We start from the raw sequence: 25,158 nt of genomic DNA, 5'->3' as shown, positions 1-25,158 counted from the left end.
CCAAGGTCTCTTTCCTATAGCAGGGAGACCAGAAGTGAACACAGTATTCCAATATTGATTGTTCCCTGTAGCTGTAACCCCATATTCTGCATTCTGCCCTACCACCCTGATGTCCTTGTGTAAGGTATGGTTTCTCTGGAGAGCACACAAAACAATACTTTTCACTGTATGTGACAATAATCAAATCCAATCACCTGATCACAGCTTTACTTTCACAAGAGATGGACTGGACATTGGACAGCATCTCGGTGTACTGAGTGTGACCCCAGGGTGAGATCAGAGCTGAAAATGTGTTGCTGGAAAAGCGCAGCAGGTCAGGCAGCATCCAGGGAACAGGAGAATCGACGTTTCGGGCATGAGCCCTTCTTCAGGAGCTTCTCCTGTTCCCTGGATGCTGCCTGACCTGCTGCGCTTTTCCAGCAACACATTTTCAGCTCTGATCTCCAGCATCTGCAGACCTCACTTTCTCCCCAGAGTGAGATCAGCTTTACTACCATCAAATCAAACAGAGAACAGCCCGAGCTCAGTGGGCAGGGCCTAGGCATCTGGGCTGGAAAGGTATTTGAGAGAAATTTGAGGTCAGAGGTATCAGTGCAGTGTTGAAGGAATTCCACATTGTCAGAGGGTCAGTGCTGAGGGAGTGGGCACTGTCGGAGGGTCAGTGCTGAGGTAGTGCCGCACTGTCAGAGGGTCAGTGCTGAGGGAGTGCCGCACTGTCAGAGGGTCAGTGCTGAGGGAGTGGGCACTGTCGGAGGGTCAGTGCTGAGGGAGTGGGCACTGTCGGAGGGTCAGTGCTGAGGGAGTGGGCACTGTCGGAGGGTCAGTGCTGATGGAGTGGGCACTGTTGGAGGGTCAGTGCTGAGGGAGTGCCGCACTGTCGGAGGGTCAGTGCTGAGGGAGTGGGCACTGTCGAAGAGTCAGTGCTGAGGGAGTGCTGCACTGTCAGAGGGTCAGTGCTGAGGGAGTGCCACACTGTCAGAGGGTCAGTGCTGAGGGAGTGCTGCACTGTCGAAGAGTCAGTGCTGAGGGAGTGCTGCACTGTCAGAGGGTCAGTGCTGAGGGAGTGCTGCACTGTCAGAGGGTCAGTGCTGAGGGAGTGCTGCACTGTCAGAGAGTTAGTGCTGAGGGAGTAGGCACTATCAGAAGGTCAGCGCTGAGGGAGTGCCGCACTTTCACAGGGTCATTGCTGAGAGAGTGCTGCACTGTCGGAGAGTCAGTGCTGTGGGATTAGGCACTATCAGAAGGTCAGCGCTGAGGGAGTGCTGTGCTGTTGGAGGGTCAGTGCTGAGGGAGTGCTGCACTGTCACAGGGTCAGTGCTGAGGGAGTGCTGCACTGTCACAGGGTCAGTGCTGAGGGAGTGCTGCAATGTCACAGGGTCATTGCTGAGGGAGTGCTGCAATGTCACAGGGTCATTGCTGAGGGAGTGCTGCACTGTCACAGGGTCATTGCTGAGGGAGTGCTGCACTGTCACAGGGTCATTGCTGAGGGAGTGCTGCAATGTCACAGGGTCATTGCTGAGGGAGTGCTGCACTGTCACAGGGTCATTGCTGAGGGAGTGCTGCACTGCCACAGGGTCATTGCTGAGGGAGTGCTGCACTGTCGGAGGGTCAGTGCTGAGGGAGTGCTGCACTGTCACAGGGTCATTGCTGAGGGAGTGCCGCACTGTCGGAGGGTCAGTGCTGAGGGAGTGCTGCACTGTCACAGGGTCAGTGCTGAGGGAGTGCCGCACTGTCGGAGGGTCAGTGCTGAGGGAGTGCTGCACTGTCACAGGGTCAGTGCTGAGGGTGTGCTGCACTGTCACAGGGTCAGTGCTGAGGGTGTGCCGCACTGTCGGAGGGTCATTGCTGAGGGTGTGCCGCACTGTCGGAGGGTCATTGCTGAGGGAGTGCTGCACTGTCGGAGGGTCAGTGCTGAGGGAGTGCTGCACTGTCACAGGGTCAGTGCTGAGGGTGTGCTGCACTGTCACAGGGTCAGTGCTGAGGGAGTGCCGCACTGTCGGAGGGTCATTGCTGAGGGAGTGCCGCACTGTCGGAGGGTCAGTGCTGAGGGAGTGCTGCACTGTCACAGGGTCAGTGCTGAGGGTGTGCCGCACTGTCGGAGGGTCAGTGCTGAGGGAGTGCCACACTGTCACAGGGTCAGTGCTGAGGGAGTGCTGCAATGTCACAGGGTCATTGCTGAGGGTGTGCCGCACTGTCACAGGGTCAGTGCTGAGGGAGTGCTGCAATGTCACAGGGTCATTGCTGAGGGAGTGCTGCAATGTCACAGGGTCATTGCTGAGGGAGTGCTGCACTGTCACAGGGTCATTGCTGAGGGAGTGCTGCACTGTCACAGGGTCATTGCTGAGGGAGTGCTGCACTGTCACAGGGTCATTGCTGAGGGAGTGCTGCACTGTCACAGGGTCATTGCTGAGGGAGTGCTGCACTGTCACAGGGTCATTGCTGAGGGAGTGCTGCACTGTCACAGGGTCAGTGCTGAGGGAGTGCTGCACTGTCGAAGAGTCAGTGCTGAGGGAGTGCTGCACTGTCAGAGGGTCAGTGCTGAGGGAGTGCTGCACTGTCAGAGAGTTAGTGCTGAGGGAGTAGGCACTATCAGAAGGTCAGCGCTGAGGGAGTGCCGCACTTTCACAGGGTCATTGCTGAGGGAGTGCTGCACTGTCGGAGAGTCAGTGCTGTGGGATTAGGCACTATCAGAAGGTCAGCGCTGAGGGAGTGCCGTGCTGTCGGAGGGTCAGTGCTGAGGGAGTGCTGCACTGTCACAGGGTCAGTGCTGAGGGAGTGCTGCACTGTCACAGGGTCAGTGCTGAGGGAGTGCTGCACTGTCACAGGGTCAGTGCTGAGGGAGTGCTGCACTGTCGGAGGGTCAGTGCTGAGGGAGTGCTGCACTGTCGGAGGGTCAGTGCTGAGGGAGTGCCGCACTGTCAGAGGGTCATTGCTGAGGGAGTGCTGCACTGCCACAGGGTCATTGCTGAGGGAGTGCTGCACTGTCGGAGGGTCAGTGCTGAGGGAGTGCTGCACTGTCACAGGGTCATTGCTGAGGGAGTGCCGCACTGTCGGAGGGTCAGTGCTGAGGGAGTGCTGCACTGTCACAGGGTCAGTGCTGAGGGAGTGCCGCACTGTCGGAGGGTCATTGCTGAGGGAGTGCTGCACTGTCGGAGGGTCAGTGCTGAGGGTGTGCCGCACTGTCGGAGGGTCAGTGCTGAGGGAGTGCCACACTGTCACAGGGTCAGTGCTGAGGGAGTGCTGCAATGTCACAGGGTCAGTGCTGAGGGACTGCCGCACTGTCACAGGGTCAGTGCTGAGGGAGTGCTGCAATGTCACAGGGTCATTGCTGAGGGAGTGCTGCACTGTCACAGGGTCAGTGCTGAGGGAGTGCCACACTGTCACAGGGTCAGTGCTGAGGGAGTGCTGCAATGTCACAGGGTCATTGCTGAGGGAGTGCTGCACTGTCGGAGAGGCTTCCCTTGTGCAATGAGTTATGAAGCCCCTAGAGGGCAGGAAGCAGACACTGACAAACATCCCAGATCTCACCCATTGGTATGACTCTGCCGATGCTGTGTAGAAGAGGGCAGGGTACCTTGTTGAAAGCTGGAGACGATATGATGAACTGCAAAGTGGGAGGCTGATGTACAGGCTGCTGAGTGACTGTAACAGAAGCAGTGCCTGCAGCCATCAGAGTTGTGAGGTTGTAAATTGAACGTTCCTGACTTGCACCTGATCAAACAAAATACAGGATTATTGCAGATTTCAGAAAAAAGATCAGATTTTATGTCACATTTGCAATTCGATAGCAGTCACCTCACCCAGGGAAAGCAGCACGGGCTCTGCTTCAAACAGAATATAACCGTACAGCCGCTCGATGCTGTCAACGCTCAGAGGCAGGCTGTCTTTTATCATCACTCCTCACCTGGAGTTGATACTTTTGAAGGTGTTTAGAAGGGAGTGGCCAAATTATTGCTCATTGTGTAAAAGATTATTAACTGCCAAATGTTTTTAAATGGGATTTGTTACATTCGCAGACTACTCCGCATTTTTACTGGAAGTTGCAATGGTGAGCTGCAGTCCCTGTGCTGTGTGCCTGTATGCTGTGTGTCTGTGAGCTGTGTGCCTGTGAGCTGTGTGCCTGTGAGCTGTGTGCCTGTGAGCTGTGTGTCTGTGAGCTGTGTGTCCGTGAGCTGTGTGTCTGTGAGCTGTCTGTCTGTGAGCTGTGTGTCCGTGAGCTGTGTGTCCGTGAGCTGTGTGTCCGTGAGCTGTGTGTCCGTGAGCTGTGTGTCTTTGTCTGTGAGCTGTGTGTCTGTGAGCTGTGTGTCCGTGAGCTGTGTGTCTTTGTCTGTGAGCTGTGTGTCCGTGAGCTGTGTGTCCGTGAGCTGTGTGTCTTTGTCTGTGAGCTGTGTGTCCGTGAGCTGTGTGTCCGTGAGCTGTGTGTCTGTGTCTGTGAGCTGTGTGTCTTTGTCTGTGAGCTGTGTGTCTGTGAGCAGTGTGTCCGTGAGCTGTGTGTCCGTGAGCTGTGTGTCCGTGAGCTGTGTGTCCGTGAGCTGTGTGTCTTTGTCTGTGAGCTGTGTGTCTGTGAGCTGTGTGTCCGTGAGCTGTGTCTGTGAGCTGTGTGTCCGTGTGTTTGTGTCTGTATCTGTGAGCTGTGTGTCCGTGAGCTGTGTGTCGGCGTGCTGTGTGTCTGTGTCTGTGAGCTGTGTGTCTGTGAGCTGTGTGTCTGTGAGCTGTGTGTCTGTGAGCTGTGTGTCTGTGAGCTGTGTGTCTGTGAGCTGTGTCTATGCGTCTGTATGCTGTGTGTCTGGGTGCTGTGTGTCTGTGTGTCTGTGAGCTGTGTGTCTGTGAGCTGTGTGTCCGTGAGCTGTGTGTCCGTGAGCTGTGTGTCCGTGAGCTGTGTGTCCGTGAGCTGTGTGTCCGTGAGCTGTGTGTCCGTGAGCTGTGTGTCTGTGAGCTGTGTGTCTGTGAGCTGTGAGCTGTGTGTCTGTGAGCTGTGTGTCTGTGAGCTGTGTCTATGCGTCTGTATGCTGTGTGTCTGTGAGCTGTGTGTCTGTGAGCTGTGAGCTGTGTGTCTGTGAGCTGTGTGTCTGTGAGCTGTGTGCTGTGTTTATGCGTCTGTATGCTGTGTGTCTGTGTGCTGTGTGTCTGTGAGCTGTGTGTCTGTGAGCTGTGTGCCTGTGAGCTGTCTGTCTGTGAGCTGTGTGTCTGTGAGCTGTGTGTCTGTGAGCTGTCTGTCTGTGAGCTGTGTGTCCGTGAGCTGTGTGTCCGTGAGCTGTGTGTCCGTGAGCTGTCTGTCTGTGAGCTGTGTGTCCGTGAGCTGTGTGTCCGTGAGCTGTCTGTCTGTGAGCTGTGTGTCCATGAGCTGTGTGTCTGTGAGCTGTCTGTCTGTGAGCTGTGTGTCCGTGAGCTGTGTGTCCGTGAGCTGTGTGTCTGTGAGCTGTTTGTCTGTGGGCTGTGTGTCTGTGGGCTGTGTGTCTGTGGGCTGTGTGTCTGTGTGTCCGTGAGCTGTGTGTCTGTGTGCTGTGTGTCTGTGGGCTGTGTGTCTGTGTGTCCGTGAGCTGTGTGTCTGTGAGCTGTGTGTCTGTGTGTCTGTGTGTCTGTGGGCTGTGTGTCTGTGTGTCCGTGAGCTGTCTGTCTGTGAGCTGTGTGTCTGTGGGCTGTGTGTCTGTGTGTCCGTGAGCTGTCTGTCTGTGAGCTGTCTGTCTGTGGGTTGTGTGTCTGTGAGCTGTGTGTCTGTGAGCTGTGTGTCCGTGAGCTGTGTGTCTGTGAGCTGTGAGCTGTGTGTCTGTGAGCTGTGTGTCTGTGAGCTGTGTCTATGCGTCTGTATGCTGTGTGTCTGTGAGCTGTGTGTCTGTGAGCTGTGTGTCTGTGAGCTGTGTGTCTGTGAGCTGTGTGTCTGTGAGCTGTGTCTATGCGTCTGTATGCTGTGTGTCTGGGTGCTGTGTGTCTGTGTGTCTGTGAGCTGTGTGTCTGTGAGCTGTGTGTCCGTGAGCTGTGTGTCTGTGAGCTGTGTGTCCGTGAGCTGTGTGTCTGTGAGCTGTGTGTCTGTGAGCTGTGAGCTGTGTGTCTGTGAGCTGTGTGTCTGTGAGCTGTGTGTCCGTGAGCTGTGTGTCTGTGAGCTGTGTGTCCGTGAGCTGTGTGTCTGTGAGCTGTGTGTCTGTGAGCTGTGAGCTGTGTGTCTGTGAGCTGTGTGTCTGTGAGCTGTGTGTCTGTGAGCTGTGTGTCCGTGAGCTGTGTGTCTGTGAGCTGTGAGCTGTGTGTCTGTGAGCTGTGTGTCTGTGAGCTGTGAGCTGTGTGTCCGTGAGCTGTGTGTCTGTGAGCTGTGTGTCTGTGAGCTGTGTGTCTGTGAGCTGTGAGCTGTGTGTCTGTGAGCTGTGTGTCTGTGAGCTGTGTGCTGTGTCTATGCGTCTGTATGCTGTGTGTCTGTGTGCTGTGTGTCTGTGAGCTGTGTGTCTGTGAGCTGTGTGTCTGTGAGCTGTGTGTCTGTGAGCTGTGTGTCTGTGAGCTGTGTGTCCGTGAGCTGTGTGTCCGTGAGCTGTGAGTCCGTGAGCTGTGTGTCCGTGAGCTGTGTGTCTTTGTCTGTGAGCTGTGAGTCCGTGAGCTGTGTGTCCGTGAGCTGTGTGTCTTTGTCTGTGAGCTGTGTGTCCGTGAGCTGTGTGTCTGTGAGCTGTGTGTCTGTGGGCTGTGTGTCTGTGGGCTGTGTGTCTGTGTGTCCGTGAGCTGTGTGTCTGTGTGCTGTGTGTCTGTGGGCTGTGTGTCTGTGGGCTGTGTGTCTGTGTGTCCGTGAGCTGTGTGTCTGTGAGCTGTGTGTCTGTGTGTCTGTGGGCTGTGTGTCTGTGTGTCCGTGAGCTGTCTGTCTGTGAGCTGTGTGTCTGTGGGCTGTGTGTCTGTGTGTCCGTGAGCTGTCTGTCTGTGAGCTGTGTGTCTGTGGGTTGTGCGTCTGTGAGCTGTGTGTCTGTGAGCTGTGTGTCTGTGAGCTGTGTGTCTGTGAGCTGTGAGCTGTGTGTCTGTGAGCTGTGTGTCTGTGAGCTGTGTCTATGCGTCTGTATGCTGTGTGTCTGTGGGCTGTGTGTCTGTGAGCTGTGTGTCTGTGAGCTGTGTCTATGCGTCTGTATGCTGTGTGTCTGGGTGCTGTGTGTCTGTGTGTCTGTGAGCTGTGTGTCTGTGAGCTGTGTGTCCGTGAGCTGTGTGTCTGTGAGCTGTGTGTCCGTGAGCTGTGTGTCCGTGAGCTGTGTGTCTGTGAGCTGTGAGCTGTGTGTCTGTGAGCTGTGTGTCTGTGAGCTGTGTCTATGCGTCTGTATGCTGTGTGTCTGTGAGCTGTGTGTCTGTGAGCTGTGAGCTGTGTGTCTGTGAGCTGTGTGTCTGTGAGCTGTGTGCTGTGTCTATGCGTCTGTATGCTGTGTGTCTGTGTGCTGTGTGTCTGTGTGTCTGTGAGCTGTGTGTCTGTGAGCTGTGTGTCTGTGAGCTGTGTGTCTGTGAGCTGTGAGCTGTGTGTCTGTGAGCTGTGTGTCTGTGAGCTGTGTCTATGCGTCTGTATGCTGTGTGTCTGTGAGCTGTGTGTCTGTGAGCTGTGAGCTGTGTGTCTGTGAGCTGTGTGTCTGTGAGCTGTGTGCTGTGTCTATGCGTCTGTATGCTGTGTGTCTGTGTGCTGTGTGTCTGTGAGCTGTGTGTCTGTGAGCTGTCTGTCTGTGAGCTGTGTGTCCGTGAGCTGTGTGTCCGTGAGCTGTGTGTCCGTGAGCTGTGTGTCTTTGTCTGTGAGCTGTGTGTCTGTGAGCTGTGTGTCCATGAGCTGTGTGTCCGTGAGCTGTGTGTCCGTGAGCTGTGTGTCTTTGTCTGTGAGCTGTGTGTCTGTGAGCTGTGTGTCCGTGAGCTGTGTGTCTGTGTGCTGTGTGTCTGTGGGCTGTGTGTCTGTGGGCTGTGTGTCTGTGTGTCTGTGTGTCCGTGAGCTGTGTGTCTGTGTGCTGTGTGTCTGTGAGCTGTGTGTCTGTGGGCTGTGTGTCTGTGTGTCCGTGAGCTGTGTGTCTGTGTGCTGTGTGTCCGTGAGCTGTGTGTCTGTGTGCTGTGTGTCTGTGGGCTGTGTGTCTGTGAGCTGTGTGTCTGTGAGCTGTGTGTCTGTGAGCTGTGTGTCTGTGAGCTGTGTGTCTGTGAGCTGTGTGTCTGTGAGCTGTGTGTCTGTGAGCTGTGTGTCTGTGCCTGTGAGCTGTGTGTCTGTGTGCTGTGTGTCTGTGGGCTGTGTGTCTGTGGTCTGTGTGTCTGTGTGTCCGTGAGCTGTCTGTCTGTGAGCTGTGTGTCTGTGGGCTGTGTGTCTGTGTGTCCGTGAGCTGTCTGTCTGTGAGCTGTGTGTCTGTGGGCTGTGTGTCTGTGAGCTGTGTGTCTGTGAGCTGTGTGTCTGTGAGCTGTGTGTCTGTGTGCTGTGTGTCTGTGAGCTGTGTGCCTGTGAGCTGTGTGTCTGTGGGCTGTGTGTCTGTGGGCTGTGTGTCTGTGTGTCCGTGAGCTGTCTGTCTGTGAGCTGTGTGTCTGTGTGCTGTGTGTCTGTGGGCTGTGTGTCTGTGTGTCCGTGAGCTGTCTGCCTGTGAGCTGTGTGTCTGTGGGCTGTGTGTCTGTGAGCTGTGTGTCTGTGAGCTGTGTGCCTGTGAGCTGTGTGTCTGTGAGCTGTGTGCCTGTGTGCTGTGTCTATGCGTCTGTGAGCTGTGCGCCTGTAAGCTGTGTGTCTGTGAGCTGTGTGTCTGTGTGCTGTGTCTATGTGTCTGTGAGCTGTGTGCCTGTAAGCTGTGTGTCTGTGAGCTGTGTGTGTGTCTGTGTCTGTGAGCTGTGTGTTTGTGAGCTGTGTCTGTGAGCTGTGTGTCTGCGTCTATGTGTCCGTGAGCTGTGTGTCCGTGAGCTGTGTGTCCGTGTGCTGTGTGTCCGTGTGCTGTGTGTCCGTGTGCTGCGTGTCCGTGTGCTGTGTGTCCGTGTGCTGTGTGTCCGTGTGCTGTGTGTCCGTGTGCTGTGTGTCTGTGAGCTGTGTGTCCGTGTGCTGTGTGTCCGTGTGCTGTGTGCCCGTGTGCTGTGTGTCCGTGTGCTGTGTGTCCGTGTGCTGTGTGTCCGTGTGCTGTGTGTCCGTGTGCTGTGTGTCCGTGTGCTGTGTGTCCGTGTGCTGTGTGTCCGTGTGCTGTGTGTCCGTGTGCTGTGTGTCTGTGAGCTGTGTGTCTGTGAGCTGTGTGTCTGAGTGCTGTGTGTCTGAGTGCTGTGTGTCTGTGTGCTGTGTGTCTGTGAGCTGAGTGTCTGTGAGCTGTGTGTCCGTGAGCTGTGTGTCTGTGAGCTGTGTGTCCGTGTGCTGTGTGTCTGTGAGCTGTGTGTCTGTGTGCTGTGTGTCTGAGTGCTGTGTGTCTGTGAGCTGTGTGTCCGTGTGCTGTGTGTCTGAGTGCTGTGTGTCCGTGTGCTGTGTGTCCGTGTGCTGTGTGTCCGTGTGCTGTGTGTCTGAGTGCTGTGTGTCCGTGTGCTGTGTGTCCGTGTGCTGTGTGTCCGTGAGCTGTGTGTCCGTGAGCTGTGTGTCCGTGTGCTGTGTGTCTGTGAGCTGTGTGTCCGTGTGCTGTGTGTCCGTGAGCTGTGTGTCCGTGTGCTGTGTGTCTGTGTGCTGTGTGTCTGTGTGCTGTGTGTCTGAGTGCTGTGTGTCTGTGTGCTGTGTGTCCGTGTGCTGTGTGTCTGTGTGCTATGTGTCTGTGAGCTGTGTGTCTGTGTGCTGTGTGTCCGTGTGCTGTGTGTCTGTGAGCTGTGTGTCCGTGTGCTGTGTGTCCGAGTGCTGTGTGTCCGAGTGCTGTGTGTCTGTGTGCTATGTGTCTGTGAGCTGTGTGTCTGTGTGCTGTGTGTCTGTGTGCTGTGTGTCTGTGTGCTATGTGTCTGTGAGCTGTGTGTCTGTGTGCTGTGTGTCTGTGTGCTGTGTGTCTGAGTGCTGTGTGTCTGAGTGCTGTGTGTCTGTGTGCTATGTGTCTGTGAGCTGTGTGTCTGTGTGCTGTGTGTCTGTGTGCTGTGTGTCTGTGTGCTATGTGTCTGTGAGCTGTGTGTCTGTGTGCTGTGTGTCCGTGTGCTGTGTGTCTGAGTGCTGTGTGTCTGTGTGCTGTGTGTCTGTGAGCTGTGTGTCCGTGAGCTGAGTGTCTGTGAGCTGTGTGTCCGTGAGCTGTGTGTCTGTGAGCTGTGTGTCCGTGTGCTGTGTGTCTGTGAGCTGTGTGTCTGAGTGCTGTGTGTCTGTGAGCTGTGTGTCCGTGTGCTGTGTGTCTGTGAGCTGTGTGTCTGTGTGCTGTGTGTCTGTGTGCTGTGTGTCTGAGTGCTGTGTGTCTGTGTGCTATGTGTCTGTGAGCTGTGTGTCTGTGTGCTGTGTGTCTGTGAGCTGTGTGTCTGTGTGCTGTGTGTCTGTGTGCTGTGTGTCTGAGTGCTGTGTGTCTGTGTGCTATGTGTCTGTGAGCTGTGTGTCTGTGTGCTGTGTGTCTGTGAGCTGTGTGTCCGTGTGCTGTGTGTCTGTGTGCTGTGTGTCTGAGTGCTGTGTGTCTGAGTGCTGTGTGTCTGTGTGCTGTGTGTCTGTGAGCTGTGTGTCTGTGTGCTGTGTGTCTGTGAGCTGTGTGTCCGTGTGCTGTGTGTCCGTGTGCTGTGTGTCCGTGTGCTGTGTGTCCGTGTGCTGTGTGTCCGAGTGCTGTGTGTCTGAGTGCTGTGTGTCTGAGTGCTGTGTGTCTGTGTGCTGTGTGTCTGTGTGCTGTGTGTCTGTGTGCTGTGTGTCTGTGTGCTGTGTGTCTGAGTGCTGTGTGTCTGTGTGCTGTGTGTCTGTGTGCTGTGTGTCTGTGAGCTGTGTGTCTGTGAGCTGTGTGTCTGTGAGCTGTGTGTCTGAGTGCTGTGTGTCTGAGTGCTGTGTGTCTGAGTGCTGTGTGTCTGAGTGCTGTGTGTCTGTGTGCTGTGTGTCTGTGAGCTGTGTGTCTGTGAGCTGAGTGTCTGTGAGCTGTGTGTCTGTGTCTGTGAGCTGTGTGTATGTGTCTGTGAGCTGTGTGTCCGTGAGCTGTGTGTCCGTGAGCTGTGTGTCCGTGAGCTGTGTGTCTGTGTCCGTGAGCTGTGTGTCCGTGTGCTGTGTGTCCGTGAGCTGTGTGTCCGTGAGCTGTGTGTCCGTGAGCTGTGTGTCCGTGAGCTGTGTGTCCGTGAGCTGTGTGTCCGTGAGCTGTGTGTCTGAGTGCTGTGTGTCTGTGAGCTGTGTCTGTGAGCTGTGTGTCCGTGTGCTGTGTGTCCGTGTGCTGTGTGTCCGTGTGCTGTGTGTCCGTGTGCTGTGTGTCTGTGAGCTGTGTGTCTGTGTGCTGTGTGTCTGTGTGCTGTGTGTCTGTGAGCTGTGTGTCTGAGTGCTGTGTGTCTGTGAGCTGTGTGTCTGAGTGCTGTGTGTCTGTGTGCTGTGTGTCTGTGAGCTGTGTGTCTGAGTGCTGTGTGTCTGTGAGCTGTGTGTCTGTGTGCGGTGTGTCTGTGAGCTGTGTGTCTGTGAGCTGTGTGTCTGAGTGCTGTGTGTCTGTGTGCTGTGTGTCTGAGTGCTGTGTGTCTGTGAGCTGTGTGTCTGAGTGCTGTGTGTCTGTGTGCTGTGTGTCTGTGAGCTGTGTGTCCGTGAGCTGTGTGTCCGTGAGCTGTGTGTCTGAGTGCTGTGTGTCCGTGTGCTGTGTGTCTGTGAGCTGTGTGTCCGTGAGCTGTGTGTCCGTGAGCTGTGTGTCTGAGTGCTGTGTGTCCGTGTGCTGTGTGTCCGTGTGCTGTGTGTCCGTGTGCTGTGTGTCCGTGTGCTGTGTGTCCGTGAGCTGTGTGTCTGAGTGCTGTGTGTCCGTGTGCTGTGTGTCCGTGAGCTGTGTGTCTGAGTGCTGTGTGTCTGTGTGCTGTGTGTCTGTGAGCTGTGTGTCCGTGAGCTGTGTGTCCGTGTGCTGTGTGTCCGTGAGCTGTGTGTCTGTGAGCTGTGTGTCCGTGTGCTGTGTGTCTGTGAGCTGTGTGTCCGTGTGCTGTGTGTCTGTGAGCTGTGTGTCCGTGAGCTGTGTGTCTGTGAGCTGTGTGTCCGTGTGCTGTGTGTCTGTGAGCTGTGTGTCTGAGTGCTGTGTGTCTGTGTGCTGTGTGTCTGTGAGCTGTGTGTCCGTGAGCTGAGTGTCTGTGAGCTGTGTGTCCGTGAGCTGTGTGTCTGTGAGCTGTGTGTCCGTGTGCTGTGTGTCTGTGAGCTGTGTGTCTGAGTGCTGTGTGTCTGTGAGCTGTGTGTCTGTGAGCTGTGTGTCCGTGTGCTGTGTGTCTGTGAGCTGTGTGTCTGTGAGCTGTGTGTCTGTGAGCTGTGTGTCTGTGAGCTGTGTGTCCGTGTGCTGTGTGTCCGTGTGCTGTGTGTCTGAGTGCTGTGTGTCTGTGAGCTGTGTGTCTGTGTGCTGTGTGTCCGTGTGCTGTGTGTCTGTGAGCTGTGTGTCTGTGAGCTGTGTGTCTGTGTGCTGTGTGTCTGTGAGCTGTGTGTCCGTGTGCTGTGTGTCCGTGTGCTGTGTGTCCGTGTGCTGTGTGTCCGTGTGCTGTGTGTCCGTGAGCTGTGTGTCCGTGTGCTGTGTGTCCGTGTGCTGTGTGTCCGTGAGCTGTGTGTCCGTGTGCTGTGTGTCTGTGTGCTGTGTGTCTGTGTGCTGTGTGTCTGAGTGCTGTGTGTCTGAGTGCTGTGTGTCTGTGAGCTGTGTGTCTGTGAGCTGTGTGTCTGTGAGCTGTGTGTCTGTGTGCTGTGTGTCTGTGTGCTGTGTGTCTGAGTGCTGTGTGTCTGTGTGCTGTGTGTCTGTGTGCTGTGTGTCTGAGTGCTGTGTGTCTGTGTCCGTGAGCTGTGTGTCCGTGTGCTGTGTGTCCGTGTGCTGTGTGTCCGTGTGCTGTGTGTCCGTGAGCTGTGTGTCCGTGTGCTGTGTGTCCGTGTGCTGTGTGTCCGTGTGCTGTGTGTCTGTGTGCTGTGTGTCTGTGTGCTGTGTGTCTGAGTGCTGTGTGTCTGTGTGCTATGTGTCTGTGAGCTGTGTGTCTGTGAGCTGTGTGTCTGAGTGCTGTGTGTCTGTGTGCTGTGTGTCTGTGAGCTGTGTGTCTGTGAGCTGTGTGTCCGTGTGCTGTGTGTCCGTGTGCTGTGTGTCCGTGAGCTGTGTGTCCGTGAGCTGTGTGTCTGTGTGCTGTGTGTCTGAGTGCTGTGTGTCTGAGTGCTGTGTGTCTGAGTGCTGTGTGTCTGTGTGCTATGTGTCTGTGAGCTGTGTGTCTGTGTGCTGTGTGTCTGTGTGCTGTGTGTCTGTGTGCTGTTTGTCCGTGTGCTGTGTGTCCGTGAGCTGTGTGTCCGTGAGCTGTGTGTCCGTGAGCTGTGTGTCTGTGTGCTGTGTGTCTGTGTGCTGTGTGTCTGTGTGCTGTGTGTCTGTGAGGTGTGTGTCTGTGAGCTGTGTATCTGTGAGCTGTGTGTCTGTGAGCTGTGTGTCTGAGTGCTGTGTGTCTGTGTGCTGTGTGTCTGTGAGCTGTGTGTCTGTGAGCTGTGTGTCTGTGAGCTGTGTGTCTGTGTCTGCGAACTGTGTGTCCGTGAGCTGTGTGTCCGTGAGCTGTGTGTCCGTGAGCTGTGTGTCTGTGAGCTGTGTGTCTGTGTCTGCGAGCTGTGTGTCTGTGAGCTGTGTGTCTGTGAGCTGTGTGTCTGTGTCCGTGAGCTGTGTGTCCGTGTGCTGTGTGTCTGTGAGCTGTGTGTCTGTGTGCTGTGGCTGTGTGCTGTGTCTATGTGTCTGTATGCTGTGTGTCTGTGAGCTGTGTCTGTGAGCTATGTGTCTGTGAGCTGTGTGTCTGTGAGCTGTGTGTCCGTGAGCTGTGTGTCCGTGAGCTGTGTGTCCGTGAGCTGTGTGTCTGTGTGCTGTGGCTGTGTGCTGTGTCTATGTGTCTGTGAGCTGTGTGTCTGTGAGCTGTGTCTGTGAGCTATGTGTCTGTGAGCTGTGTGTCTGTGAGCTGTGTCTGTGAGCTGTGTGTCTGTGAGCTGTGTGTCTGTGAGCTGTGTGTCTGTGTCTGTGAGCTGTGTGTCTGTGAGCTGTGTGTCTGAGAGCTGTGTGTCCGTGAGCTGTGTGTCTGTGTGCTGTGTGTCTGTGTGCTGTGGCTGTGTGCTGTGTCTATGTGTCTGTATGCTGTGTGTCTGTGAGCTGTGTCTGTGAGCTGTGTGTCTGTGAGCTGTGTGTCTGTGAGCTGTGTCTGTGAGCTATGTGTCCGTGAGCTGTGTGTCTGTGAGCTGTGTGTCCGTGAGCTGTGTGTCTGTGTGCTGTGGCTGTGTGCTGTGTCTATGTGTCTGTATGCTGTGTGTCTGTGAGCTGTGTCTGTGAGCTATGTGTCTGTGAGCTGTGTGTCTGTGAGCTGTGTGTCCGTGAGCTGTGTGTCCGTGAGCTGTGTGTCCGTGAGCTGTGTGTCTGTGTGCTGTGGCTGTGTGCTGTGTCTATGTGTCTGTGTGCTGTGTGTCTGTGAGCTGTGTCTGTGAGCTATGTGTCTGTGAGCTGTGTGTCTGTGAGCTGTGTCTGTGAGCTGTGTGTCTGTGAGCTGTGTGTCTGTGAGCTGTGTGTCTGTGTCTGTGAGCTGTGTGTCTGTGAGCTGTGTGTCTGAGAGCTGTGTGTCCGTGAGCTGTGTGTCTGTGTGCTGTGTGTCTGTGTGCTGTGGCTGTGTGCTGTGTCTATGTGTCTGTATGCTGTGTGTCTGTGAGCTGTGTCTGTGAGCTGTGTGTCTGTGAGCTGTGTGTCTGTGAGCTGTGTGTCCGTGTGCTGTGTGTCCGTGTGCTGTGTGTCCGTGTGCTGTGTGTCTGTGAGCTGTGTGTCTGTGAGCTGTGTGTCTGAGTGCTGTGTGTCTGTGAGCTGTGTGACTGTGTGCTGTGTGTCTGTGAGCTGTGTGTCTGTGTGCTGTGTGTCTGTGAGCTGTGTGTCTGTGTGCTGTGTGTCCGTGTGCTGTGTGTCCGTGTGCTGTGTGTCCGTGTGCTGTGTGTCTGAGTGCTGTGTGTCTGTGTGCTGTGTGTCTGTGAGCTGTGTGTCCGTGTGCTGTGTGTCCGTGAGCTGTGTGTCCGTGTGCTGTGTGTCTGTGAGCTGTGTGTCTGAGTGCTGTGTGTCCGTGTGCTGTGTGTCCGTGTGCTGTGTGTCCGTGTGCTGTGTGTCCGTGTGCTGTGTGTCCGTGAGCTGTGTGTCTGAGTGCTGTGTGTCCGTGTGCTGTGTGTCCGTGAGCTGTGTGTCTGAGTGCTGTGTGTCTGTGTGCTGTGTGTCTGTGAGCTGTGTGTCCGTGTGCTGTGTGTCTGTGAGCTGTGTGTCCGTGAGCTGTGTGTCCGTGAGCTGTGTGTCTGTGAGCTGTGTGTCTGAGTGCTGTGTGTCTGAGTGCTGTGTGTCCGTGAGCTGTGTGTCTGTGAGCTGTGTGTCCGTGTGCTGTGTGTCTGTGTGCTGTGTGTCCGTGAGCTGTGTGTCCGTGAGCTGTGTGTCTGTGAGCTGTGTGTCCGTGAGCTGTGTGTCCGTGAGCTGTGTGTCCGTGAGCTGTGTGTCCGTGAGCTGTGTGTCCGTGAGTTGTGTGTCTGTGTGCTGTGTCTATGTGTCTGTATGCTGTGTGTCCGTGAGCTGTGTGTCCGTGAGCTGTGTGTCTGTGAGCTGTGTCTGTGAGCTGTGTGTCTGTGAGCTGTGTGTCCGTGAGCTGTGTGTCCGTGAGCTGTGTGTCCGTGAGCTGTGTGTCCGTGAGCTGTGTGTCTGTGTGCTGTGGCTGTGTGCTGTGTCTATGTGTCTGTATGCTGTGTGTCTGTGAGCTGTCTGTGTCTGTGAGCTGTGAGTCTGTGAGCTGTGTGTCTGTGTGCTGTGTGTCCGTGAGCTGTGTGTCCGTGAGTTGTGTGTCTGTGTGCTGTGTCTATGTGTCTGTGAGCTGTGAGTCTGTGAGCTGTGTGTCTGTGTGCTGTGTGTCCGTGAGTTGTGTGTCTGTGTGCTGTGTCTATGTGTCTGTGAGCTGTGTGTCTGTGTGCTGTGTGTCCGTGAGCTGTGTGTCCGTGAGCTGTGTGTCTGTGTGCTGTGTGTCTGTGAGCTGTGTCTGTGAGCTGTGTGTCTGTGTCTGTGAGCTGTGAGTCTGTGAGCTGTGTGTCTGTGTGCTGTGTGTCTGTGTGCTGTGTGTCTGTGTGCTGTGTCCATGTGTCTGTGAGCTGTGTGTCTGTGAGCTGTGTGTCTGTGTCCGTGAGCTGTGTGTCTGTGTCCGTGAGCTGTGTGTCCGTGAGCTGTGTGCTGTGTCTATGTGTCTGTATGCTGTGTGTCTGTGTGCTGTGTGTCTGTGAGCTGTGTGTCTGTGAGCTGAGTGTCTGTGAGCTGTGTGTCTGTGTCTGTGAGCTGTGTGTATGTGTCTGTGAGCTGTGTGTCTGTGAGCTGTGTGTCCGTGAGCTGTGTGTCCGTGAGCTGTGTGTCCGTGAGCTGTGTGTCCGTGAGCTGTGTGTCTGTGAGCTGTGTGTCCGTGAGCTGTGTGTCCGTGAGCTGTGTGTCTGTGTGCTGTGTGTCTGTGTGCTGTGGCTGTGTGCTGTGTCTATGTGTCTGTATGCTGTGTGTCTGTGAGCTGTGTCTGTGAGCTGTGTGTCTGTGAGCTGTGTGTCTGTGAGCTGTGTGTCCGTGTGCTGTGTGTCCGTGTGCTGTGTGTCCGTGTGCTGTGTGTCTGAGTGCTGTGTGTCTGTGAGCTGTGTGACTGTGTGCTGTGTGTCTGTGAGCTGTGTGTCTGTGTGCTGTGTGTCTGTGAGCTGTGTGTCTGTGTGCTGTGTGTCCGTGTGCTGTGTGTCTGAGTGCTGTGTGTCTGTGTGCTGTGTGTCTGTGAGCTGTGTGTCCGTGTGCTGTGTGTCCGTGAGCTGTGTGTCCGTGTGCTGTGTGTCTGTGAGCTGTGTGTCTGAGTGCTGTGTGTCCGTGTGCTGTGTGTCCGTGTGCTGTGTGTCCGTGTGCTGTGTGTCCGTGTGCTGTGTGTCCGAGTGCTGTGTGTCCGTGTGCTGTGTGTCCGTGAGCTGTGTGTCCGTGAGCTGTGTGTCTGAGTGCTGTGTGTCTGTGTGCTGTGTGTCTGTGAGCTGTGTGTCCGTGTGCTGTGTGTCTGTGAGCTGTGTGTCCGTGTGCTGTGTGTCTGTGAGCTGTGTGTCTGTGTGCTGTGTGTCTGTGAGCTGTGTGTCTGTGAGCTGTGTGTCCGTGTGCTGTGTGTCTGTGAGCTGTGTGTCCGTGTGCTGTGTGTCTGTGAGCTGTGTGTCTGTGTGCTGTGTGTCTGTGAGCTGTGTGTCTGTGTGCTGTGTGTCTGTGTGCTGTGTGTCCGAGTGCTGTGTGTCTGAGTGCTGTGTGTCTGTGTGCTGTGTGTCTGTGTGCTGTGTGTCCGTGTGCTGTGTGTCTGTGAGCTGTGTGTCCGAGTGCTGTGTGTCTGTGAGCTGTGTGTCTGTGTGCTGTGTGTCTGAGTGCTGTGTGTCTGTGTGCTGTGTGTCTGAGTGCTGTGTGTCTGTGAGCTGTGTGTCTGTGAGCTGTGTGTCCGTGTGCTGTGTGTCTGTGAGCTGTGTGTCCGTGTGCTGTGTGTCCGAGTGCTGTGTGTCTGAGTGCTGTGTGTCTGTGTGCTGTGTGTCTGTGTGCTGTGTGTCCGTGTGCTGTGTGTCTGTGAGCTGTGTGTCCGAGTGCTGTGTGTCTGTGAGCTGTGTGTCTGAGTGCTGTGTGTCTGTGTGCTGTGTGTCTGTGAGCTGTGTGTCCGAGTGCTGTGTGTCTGAGTGCTGTGTGTCTGAGTGCTGTGTGTCTGTGTGCTGTGTGTCTGTGTGCTGTGTGTCTGTGAGCTGTGTGTCCGAGTGCTGTGTGTCTGAGTGCTGTGTGTCTGTGTGCTGTGTGTCTGAGTGCTGTGTGTCCGTGTGCTGTGTGTCCGTGTGCTGTGTGTCCGTGTGCTGTGTGTCTGAGTGCTGTGTGTCTGTGTGCTGTGTGTCTGAGTGCTGTGTGTCCGTGTGCTGTGTGTCCGTGTGCTGTGTGTCCGTGTGCTGTGTGTCCGAGTGCTGTGTGTCTGAGTGCTGTGTGTCTGTGTGCTGTGTGTCTGTGAGCTGTGTGTCTGTGAGCTGTGTGTCTGTGAGCTGTGTGTCTGAGTGCTGTGTGTCTGTGTGCTGTGTGTCTGTGAGCTGTGTGTCTGTGAGCTGTGTGTCCGTGTGCTGTGTGTCCGTGTGCTGTGTGTCTGAGTGCTGTGTGTCTGTGTGCTGTGTGTCTGTGTGCTGTGTGTCTGTGAGCTGTGTGTCCGTGTGCTGTGTGTCCGTGTGCTGTGTGTCCGTGTGCTGTGTGTCCGTGTGCTGTGTGTCCGTGTGCTGTGTGTCCGTGTGCTGTGTGTCTGAGTGCTGTGTGTCCGTGTGCTGTGTGTCCGTGTGCTGTGTGTCTGAGTGCTGTGTGTCCGTGTGCTGTGTGTCCGTGTGCTGTGTGTCCGTGTGCTGTGTGTCCGAGTGCTGTGTGTCTGAGTGCTGTGTGTCTGTGTGCTGTGTGTCTGTGAGCTGTGTGTCTGAGTGCTGTGTGTCTGTGAGCTGTGTGTCTGTGAGCTGTGTGTCTGAGTGCTGTGTGTCTGTGTGCTGTGTGTCTGTGAGCTGTGTGTCTGTGAGCTGTGTGTCCGTGTGCTGTGTGTCCGTGTGCTGTGTGTCTGAGTGCTGTGTGTCTGTGTGCTGTGTGTCTGTGTGCTGTGTGTCTGTGAGCTGTGTGTCCGTGTGCTGTGTGTCCGTGTGCTGTGTGTCCGTGTGCTGTGTGTCCGTGAGCTGTGTGTCCGTGTGCTGTGTGTCCGTGTGCTGTGTGTCCGTGTGCTGTGTGTCCGTGTGCTGTGTGTCCGTGAGCTGTGTGTCTGAGTGCTGTGTGTCTGAGTGCTGTGTGTCTGAGTGCTGTGTGTCCGTGTGCTGTGTGTCCGTGTGCTGTGTGTCTGAGTGCTGTGTGTCCGTGTGCTGTGTGTCTGTGAGCTGTGTGTCCGTGAGCTGTGTGTCCGTGAGCTGTGTGTCCGTGTGCTGTGTGTCTGTGAGCTGTGTGTCCGTGTGCTGTGTGTCCGTGAGCTGTGTGTCCGTGTGCTGTGTGTCTGTGTGCTGTGTGTCTGAGTGCTGTGTGTCTGTGTGCTATGTGTCTGTGAGCTGTGTGTCTGTGTGCTGTGTGTCTGTGAGCTGTGTGTCCGTGTGCTGTGTGTCTGTGAGCTGTGTGTCCGTGTGCTGTGTGTCCGTGAGCTGTGTGTCCGTGTGCTGTGTGTCTGTGTGCTGTGTGTCTGAGTGCTGTGTGTCTGTGTGCTATGTGTCTGTGAGCTGTGTGTCTGAGTGCTGTGTGTCTGAGTGCTGTGTGTCTGAGTGCTGTGTGTCTGTGAGCTGTGTGTCTGTGAGCTGTGTGTCCGTGTGCTGTGTGTCTGTGAGCTGTGTGTCCGTGTGCTGTGTGTCCGTGTGCTGTGTGTCTGAGTGCTGTGTGTCTGTGTGCTATGTGTCTGTGAGCTGTGTGTCTGTGTGCTGTGTGTCTGTGAGCTGTGTGTCCGTGTGCTGTGTGTCTGTGAGCTGTGTGTCCGTGTGCTGTGTGTCCGTGAGCTGTGTGTCCGTGTGCTGTGTGTCTGTGTGCTGTGTGTCTGAGTGCTGTGTGTCTGTGTGCTATGTGTCTGTGAGCTGTGTGTCTGAGTGCTGTGTGTCTGAGTGCTGTGTGTCTGAGTGCTGTGTGTCCGTGTGCTGTGTGTCTGAGTGCTGTGTGTCTGAGTGCTGTGTGTCCGTGTGCTGTGTGTCTGAGTGCTGTGTGTCTGAGTGCTGTGTGTCTGAGTGCTGTGTGTCTGAGTGCTATGTGTCTGTGAGCTGTGTGTCTGTGTGCTGTGTGTCTGAGTGCTATGTGTCTGTGAGCTGTGTGTCTGAGTGCTGTGTGTCTGAGTGCTGTGTGTCTGAGTGCTGTGTGTCTGTGTGCTGTGTGTCTGTGAGCTGTGTGTCTGTGAGCTGTGTGTCTGAGTGCTATGTGTCTGTGTGCTGTGTGTCTGTGTGCTGTGTGTCTGTGAGCTGTGTGTCTGAGTGCTGTGTGTCTGAGTGCTATGTGTCTGTGAGCTGTGTGTCTGAGTGCTGTGTGTCTGAGTGCTATGTGTCTGTGAGCTGTGTGTCCGTGTGCTGTGTGTCTGAGTGCTGTGTGTCTGTGAGCTGTGTGTCTGTGAGCTGTGTGTCTGTGAGCTGTGTGTCTGAGTGCTGTGTGTCTGTGAGCTGTGTGTCCGTGTGCTGTGTGTCTGAGTGCTGTGTGTCTGTGAGCTGTGTGTCTGTGTGCTGTGTGTCTGAGTGCTGTGTGTCTGAGTGCTGTGTGTCTGTGTGCTGTGTGTCTGTGTGCTGTGTGTCTGTGTGCTGTGTGTCTGAGTGCTGTGTGTCTGAGTGCTGTGTGTCTGAGTGCTGTGTGTCTGTGTGCTGTGTGTCTGTGAGCTGTGTGTCTGTGAGCTGTGTGTCTGTGAGCTGTGTGTCCGTGTGCTGTGTGTCTGAGTGCTGTGTGTCTGTGTGCTGTGTGTCTGAGTGCTGTGTGTCTGAGTGCTGTGTGTCTGTGTGCTGTGTGTCCGTGTGCTGTGTGTCCGTGTGCTGTGTGTCTGAGTGCTGTGTGTCTGAGTGCTGTGTGTCTGTGTGCTGTGTGTCTGTGAGCTGTGTGTCTGTGAGCTGTGTGTCTGTGAGCTGTGTGTCTGAGTGCTGTGTGTCTGAGTGCTGTGTGTCTGTGTGCTGTGTGTCCGTGTGCTGTGTGTCCGTGTGCTGTGTGTCTGAGTGCTGTGTGTCTGAGTGCTGTGTGTCTGTGAGCTGTGTGTCCGTGTGCTGTGTGTCTGAGTGCTGTGTGTCTGTGTGCTGTGTGTCTGAGTGCTGTGTGTCTGTGTGCTGTGTGTCTGAGTGCTGTGTGTCTGTGAGCTGTGTGTCTGTGAGCTGTGTGTCTGTGTGCTGTGTGTCTGTGAGCTGTGTGTCCGTGTGCTGTGTGTCCGTGTGCTGTGTGTCCGTGTGCTGTGTGTCCGTGTGCTGTGTGTCTGAGTGCTGTGTGTCTGTGTGCTGTGTGTCTGAGTGCTGTGTGTCCGTGTGCTGTGTGTCCGTGTGCTGTGTGTCCGTGTGCTGTGTGTCTGAGTGCTGTGTGTCTGTGTGCTGTGTGTCTGAGTGCTGTGTGTCTGTGTGCTGTGTGTCTGAGTGCTGTGTGTCTGAGTGCTGTGTGTCTGTGTGCTGTGTGTCCGTGTGCTGTGTGTCCGTGTGCTGTGTGTCCGTGTGCTGTGTGTCCGTGTGCTGTGTGTCTGAGTGCTGTGTGTCTGAGTGCTGTGTGTCTGTGTGCTGTGTGTCCGTGTGCTGTGTGTCCGTGTGCTGTGTGTCCGTGTGCTGTGTGTCTGAGTGCTGTGTGTCTGAGTGCTGTGTGTCTGTGTGCTGTGTGTCTGTGAGCTGTGTGTCTGTGAGCTGTGTGTCCGTGTGCTGTGTGTCTGAGTGCTGTGTGTCTGTGTGCTGTGTGTCTGTGTGCTGTGTGTCTGTGAGCTGTGTGTCCGTGTGCTGTGTGTCCGTGTGCTGTGTGTCCGTGTGCTGTGTGTCCGTGTGCTGTGTGTCCGTGAGCTGTGTGTCCGTGTGCTGTGTGTCCGTGTGCTGTGTGTCCGTGTGCTGTGTGTCCGTGTGCTGTGTGTCCGTGTGCTGTGTGTCCGTGTGCTGTGTGTCTGTGTGCTGTGTGTCTGTGTGCTGTGTGTCTGAGTGCTGTGTGTCTGTGTGCTATGTGTCTGTGAGCTGTGTGTCCGTGTGCTGTGTGTCCGTGAGCTGTGTGTCCGTGTGCTGTGTGTCTGTGTGCTGTGTGTCTGAGTGCTGTGTGTCTGAGTGCTGTGTGTCTGTGTGCTATGTGTCTGTGAGCTGTGTGTCTGTGTGCTGTGTGTCCGTGAGCTGTGTGTCTGAGTGCTATGTGTCTGTGTGCTGTGTGTCTGTGTGCTGTGTGTCTGTGTGCTGTGTGTCCGTGAGCTGTGTGTCCGTGAGCTGTGTGTCCGTGTGCTGTGTGTCCGTGAGCTGTGTGTCCGTGTGCTGTGTGTCCGTGTGCTGTGTGTCCGTGTGCTGTGTGTCCGTGTGCTGTGTGTCCGTGTGCTGTGTGTCCGTGTGCTGTGTGTCTGTGTGCTGTGTGTCTGAGTGCTGTGTGTCTGTGTGCTATGTGTCTGTGAGCTGTGTGTCTGAGTGCTGTGTGTCTGTGAGCTGTGTGTCTGAGTGCTGTGTGTCTGAGTGCTGTGTGTCTGTGTGCTATGTGTCTGTGAGCTGTGTGTCTGTGTGCTGTGTGTCCGTGTGCTGTGTGTCTGAGTGCTGTGTGTCTGAGTGCTGTGTGTCTGAGTGCTGTGTGTCTGTGTGCTATGTGTCTGTGAGCTGTGTGTCTGTGTGCTGTGTGTCCGTGTGCTGTGTGTCTGAGTGCTGTGTGTCTGTGTGCTGTGTGTCTGTGTGCTGTGTGTCTGAGTGCTGTGTGTCTGTGAGCTGTGTGTCCGTGTGCTGTGTGTCTGAGTGCTGTGTGTCTGAGTGCTGTGTGTCTGAGTGCTGTGTGTCTGTGTGCTATGTGTCTGTGAGCTGTGTGTCTGTGTGCTGTGTGTCCGTGTGCTGTGTGTCTGAGTGCTGTGTGTCTGTGTGCTGTGTGTCTGTGTGCTGTGTGTCTGAGTGCTGTGTGTCTGTGAGCTGTGTGTCTGTGAGCTGTGTGTCTGTGTGCTGTGTGTCTGTGAGCTGTGTGTCCGTGTGCTGTGTGTCCGTGTGCTGTGTGTCTGAGTGCTGTGTGTCTGAGTGCTGTGTGTCTGTGTGCTGTGTGTCTGTGAGCTGTGTGTCTGTGAGCTGTGTGTCCGTGTGCTGTGTGTCCGTGTGCTGTGTGTCCGTGTGCTGTGTGTCTGAGTGCTGTGTGTCCGTGTGCTGTGTGTCTGTGTGCTGTGTGTCTGTGAGCTGTGTGTCTGTGTGCTGTGTGTCTGTGAGCTGTGTGTCTGTGTGCTGTGTGTCCGTGTGCTGTGTGTCTGAGTGCTGTGTGTCTGAGTGCTGTGTGTCTGAGTGCTGTGTGTCTGTGTGCTGTGTGTCTGAGTGCTGTGTGTCTGAGTGCTGTGTGTCTGTGTGCTATGTGTCTGTGAGCTGTGTGTCTGTGTGCTGTGTGTCCGTGTGCTGTGTGTCTGAGTGCTGTGTGTCTGAGTGCTGTGTGTCTGTGTGCTGTGTGTCTGTGAGCTGTGTGTCTGTGTGCTGTGTGTCTGAGTGCTGTGTGTCCGTGTGCTGTGTGTCCGTGAGCTGTGTGTCTGTGAGCTGTGTGTCTGAGTGCTGTGTGTCCGTGTGCTGTGTGTCTGTGTGCTGTGTGTCTGTGAGCTGTGTGTCTGTGTGCTGTGTGTCCGTGTGCTGTGTGTCTGAGTGCTGTGTGTCTGAGTGCTGTGTGTCTGAGTGCTGTGTGTCTGTGTGCTGTGTGTCCGTGTGCTGTGTGTCTGAGTGCTGTGTGTCCGTGTGCTGTGTGTCTGAGTGCTGTGTGTCTGTGAGCTGTGTGTCTGAGTGCTGTGTGTCTGAGTGCTGTGTGTCTGTGTGCTATGTGTCTGTGAGCTGTGTGTCTGTGAGCTGTGTGTCCGTGAGCTGTGTGTCTGTGTGTCCGTGAGCTGTGTGTCTGTGTGCTGTGTGTCTGTGTGCTGTGTGTCTGTGAGCTGTGTGTCTGTGTGCTGTGTGTCTGTGTGCTGTGTGTCTGTGTGCTGTGTGTCTGTGTGCTGTGTGTCCGTGTGCTGTGTGTCTGAGTGCTGTGTGTCTGTGTGCTGTGTGTCTGTGTGCTGTGTGTCTGTGTGCTGTGTGTCCGTGTGCTGTGTGTCTGTGTGCTGTGTGTCTGTGTGCTGTGTGTCTGTGTGCTGTGTGTCTGTGAGCTGTGTGTCTGTGAGCTGTGTGTCTGTGAGCTGTGTGTCTGAGTGCTGTGTGTCCGTGTGCTGTGTGTCTGTGTGCTGTGTGTCTGAGTGCTGTGTGTCTGAGTGCTGTGTGTCTGAGTGCTGTGTGTCTGTGTGCTGTGTGTCCGTGTGCTGTGTGTCTGAGTGCTGTGTGTCTGTGAGCTGTGTGTCTGAGTGCTGTGTGTCCGTGTGCTGTGTGTCCGTGTGCTGTGTGTCTGAGTGCTGTGTGTCTGAGTGCTGTGTGTCTGAGTGCTGTGTGTCTGTGTGCTGTGTGTCCGTGTGCTGTGTGTCTGAGTGCTGTGTGTCTGTGTGCTGTGTGTCTGAGTGCTGTGTGTCTGAGTGCTGTGTGTCTGTGTGCTGTGTGTCTGTGAGCTGTGTGTCTGTGAGCTGTGTGTCCGTGTGCTGTGTGTCCGTGTGCTGTGTGTCTGAGTGCTGTGTGTCTGTGTGCTGTGTGTCTGTGTGCTGTGTGTCTGTGAGCTGTGTGTCCGTGTGCTGTGTGTCCGTGTGCTGTGTGTCCGTGTGCTGTGTGTCCGTGTGCTGTGTGTCCGTGAGCTGTGTGTCCGTGTGCTGTGTGTCCGTGTGCTGTGTGTCCGTGTGCTGTGTGTCCGTGTGCTGTGTGTCCGTGTGCTGTGTGTCCGTGTGCTGTGTGTCTGAGTGCTATGTGTCTGTGTGCTGTGTGTCTGTGTGCTGTGTGTCTGTGTGCTGTGTGTCTGAGTGCTGTGTGTCTGTGTGCTGTGTGTCTGAGTGCTGTGTGTCTGTGTGCTATGTGTCTGTGAGCTGTGTGTCTGTGTGCTGTGTGTCTGTGAGCTGTGTGTCTGTGTGCTGTGTGTCTGAGTGCTGTGTGTCTGTGTGCTGTGTGTCTGAGTGCTGTGTGTCTGTGTGCTATGTGTCTGTGAGCTGTGTGTCTGTGTGCTGTGTGTCCGTGAGCTGTGTGTCCGTGAGCTGTGTGTCCGTGAGCTGTGTGTCTGTGTGCTGTGTGTCTGAGTGCTGTGTGTCTGAGTGCTGTGTGTCTGTGTGCTATGTGTCTGTGAGCTGTGTGTCTGTGTGCTGTGTGTCCGTGAGCTGTGTGTCTGAGTGCTATGTGTCTGTGTGCTGTGTGTCTGTGTGCTGTGTGTCTGTGTGCTGTGTGTCCGTGAGCTGTGTGTCCGTGAGCTGTGTGTCTGTGAGCTGTGTGTCTGTGTGCTGTGTGTCTGTGTGCTGTGTGTCTGTGAGCTGTGTGTCTGTGAGCTGTGTGTCTGTGAGCTGTGTGTCTGTGAGCTGTGTGTCTGAGTGCTGTGTGTCTGAGTGCTGTGTGTCTGTGTGCTGTGTGTCTGTGTGCTGTGTGTCTGTGAGCTGTGTGTCTGTGAGATGTGTGTCTGTGAGCTGTGTGTCTGTGTCTGC

The 25,158-nt window shown here is 55.3% G+C and overlaps 1 protein-coding gene across 1 annotated transcript in view; it reads right to left on the bottom strand.

Moving 5' to 3' along the window:
• Nucleotides 1-25,158, bottom strand: part of LOC122564978 (laminin subunit gamma-3-like) — a 218,008-nt gene that overhangs the window by 114,912 nt on the left and 77,938 nt on the right. The window contains exon 8 of the mRNA XM_087998211.1: nt 3,575-3,711. Within this exon, the coding sequence (XP_087854337.1) occupies nt 3,575-3,711 (137 nt within the window). The remainder of the gene's footprint in view (nt 1-3,574; nt 3,712-25,158) is intronic.

The sequence above is a fragment of the Chiloscyllium plagiosum genome, unplaced genomic scaffold, assembly GCF_037043375.1.
Source record: "Chiloscyllium plagiosum isolate Xiang-an unplaced genomic scaffold, Cpla_swu_hap1 HiC_scaffold_21, whole genome shotgun sequence".
NCBI lineage: Eukaryota > Metazoa > Chordata > Chondrichthyes > Orectolobiformes > Hemiscylliidae > Chiloscyllium > Chiloscyllium plagiosum.
This window is presented reverse-complemented; position numbering and strand designations above follow the sequence as displayed.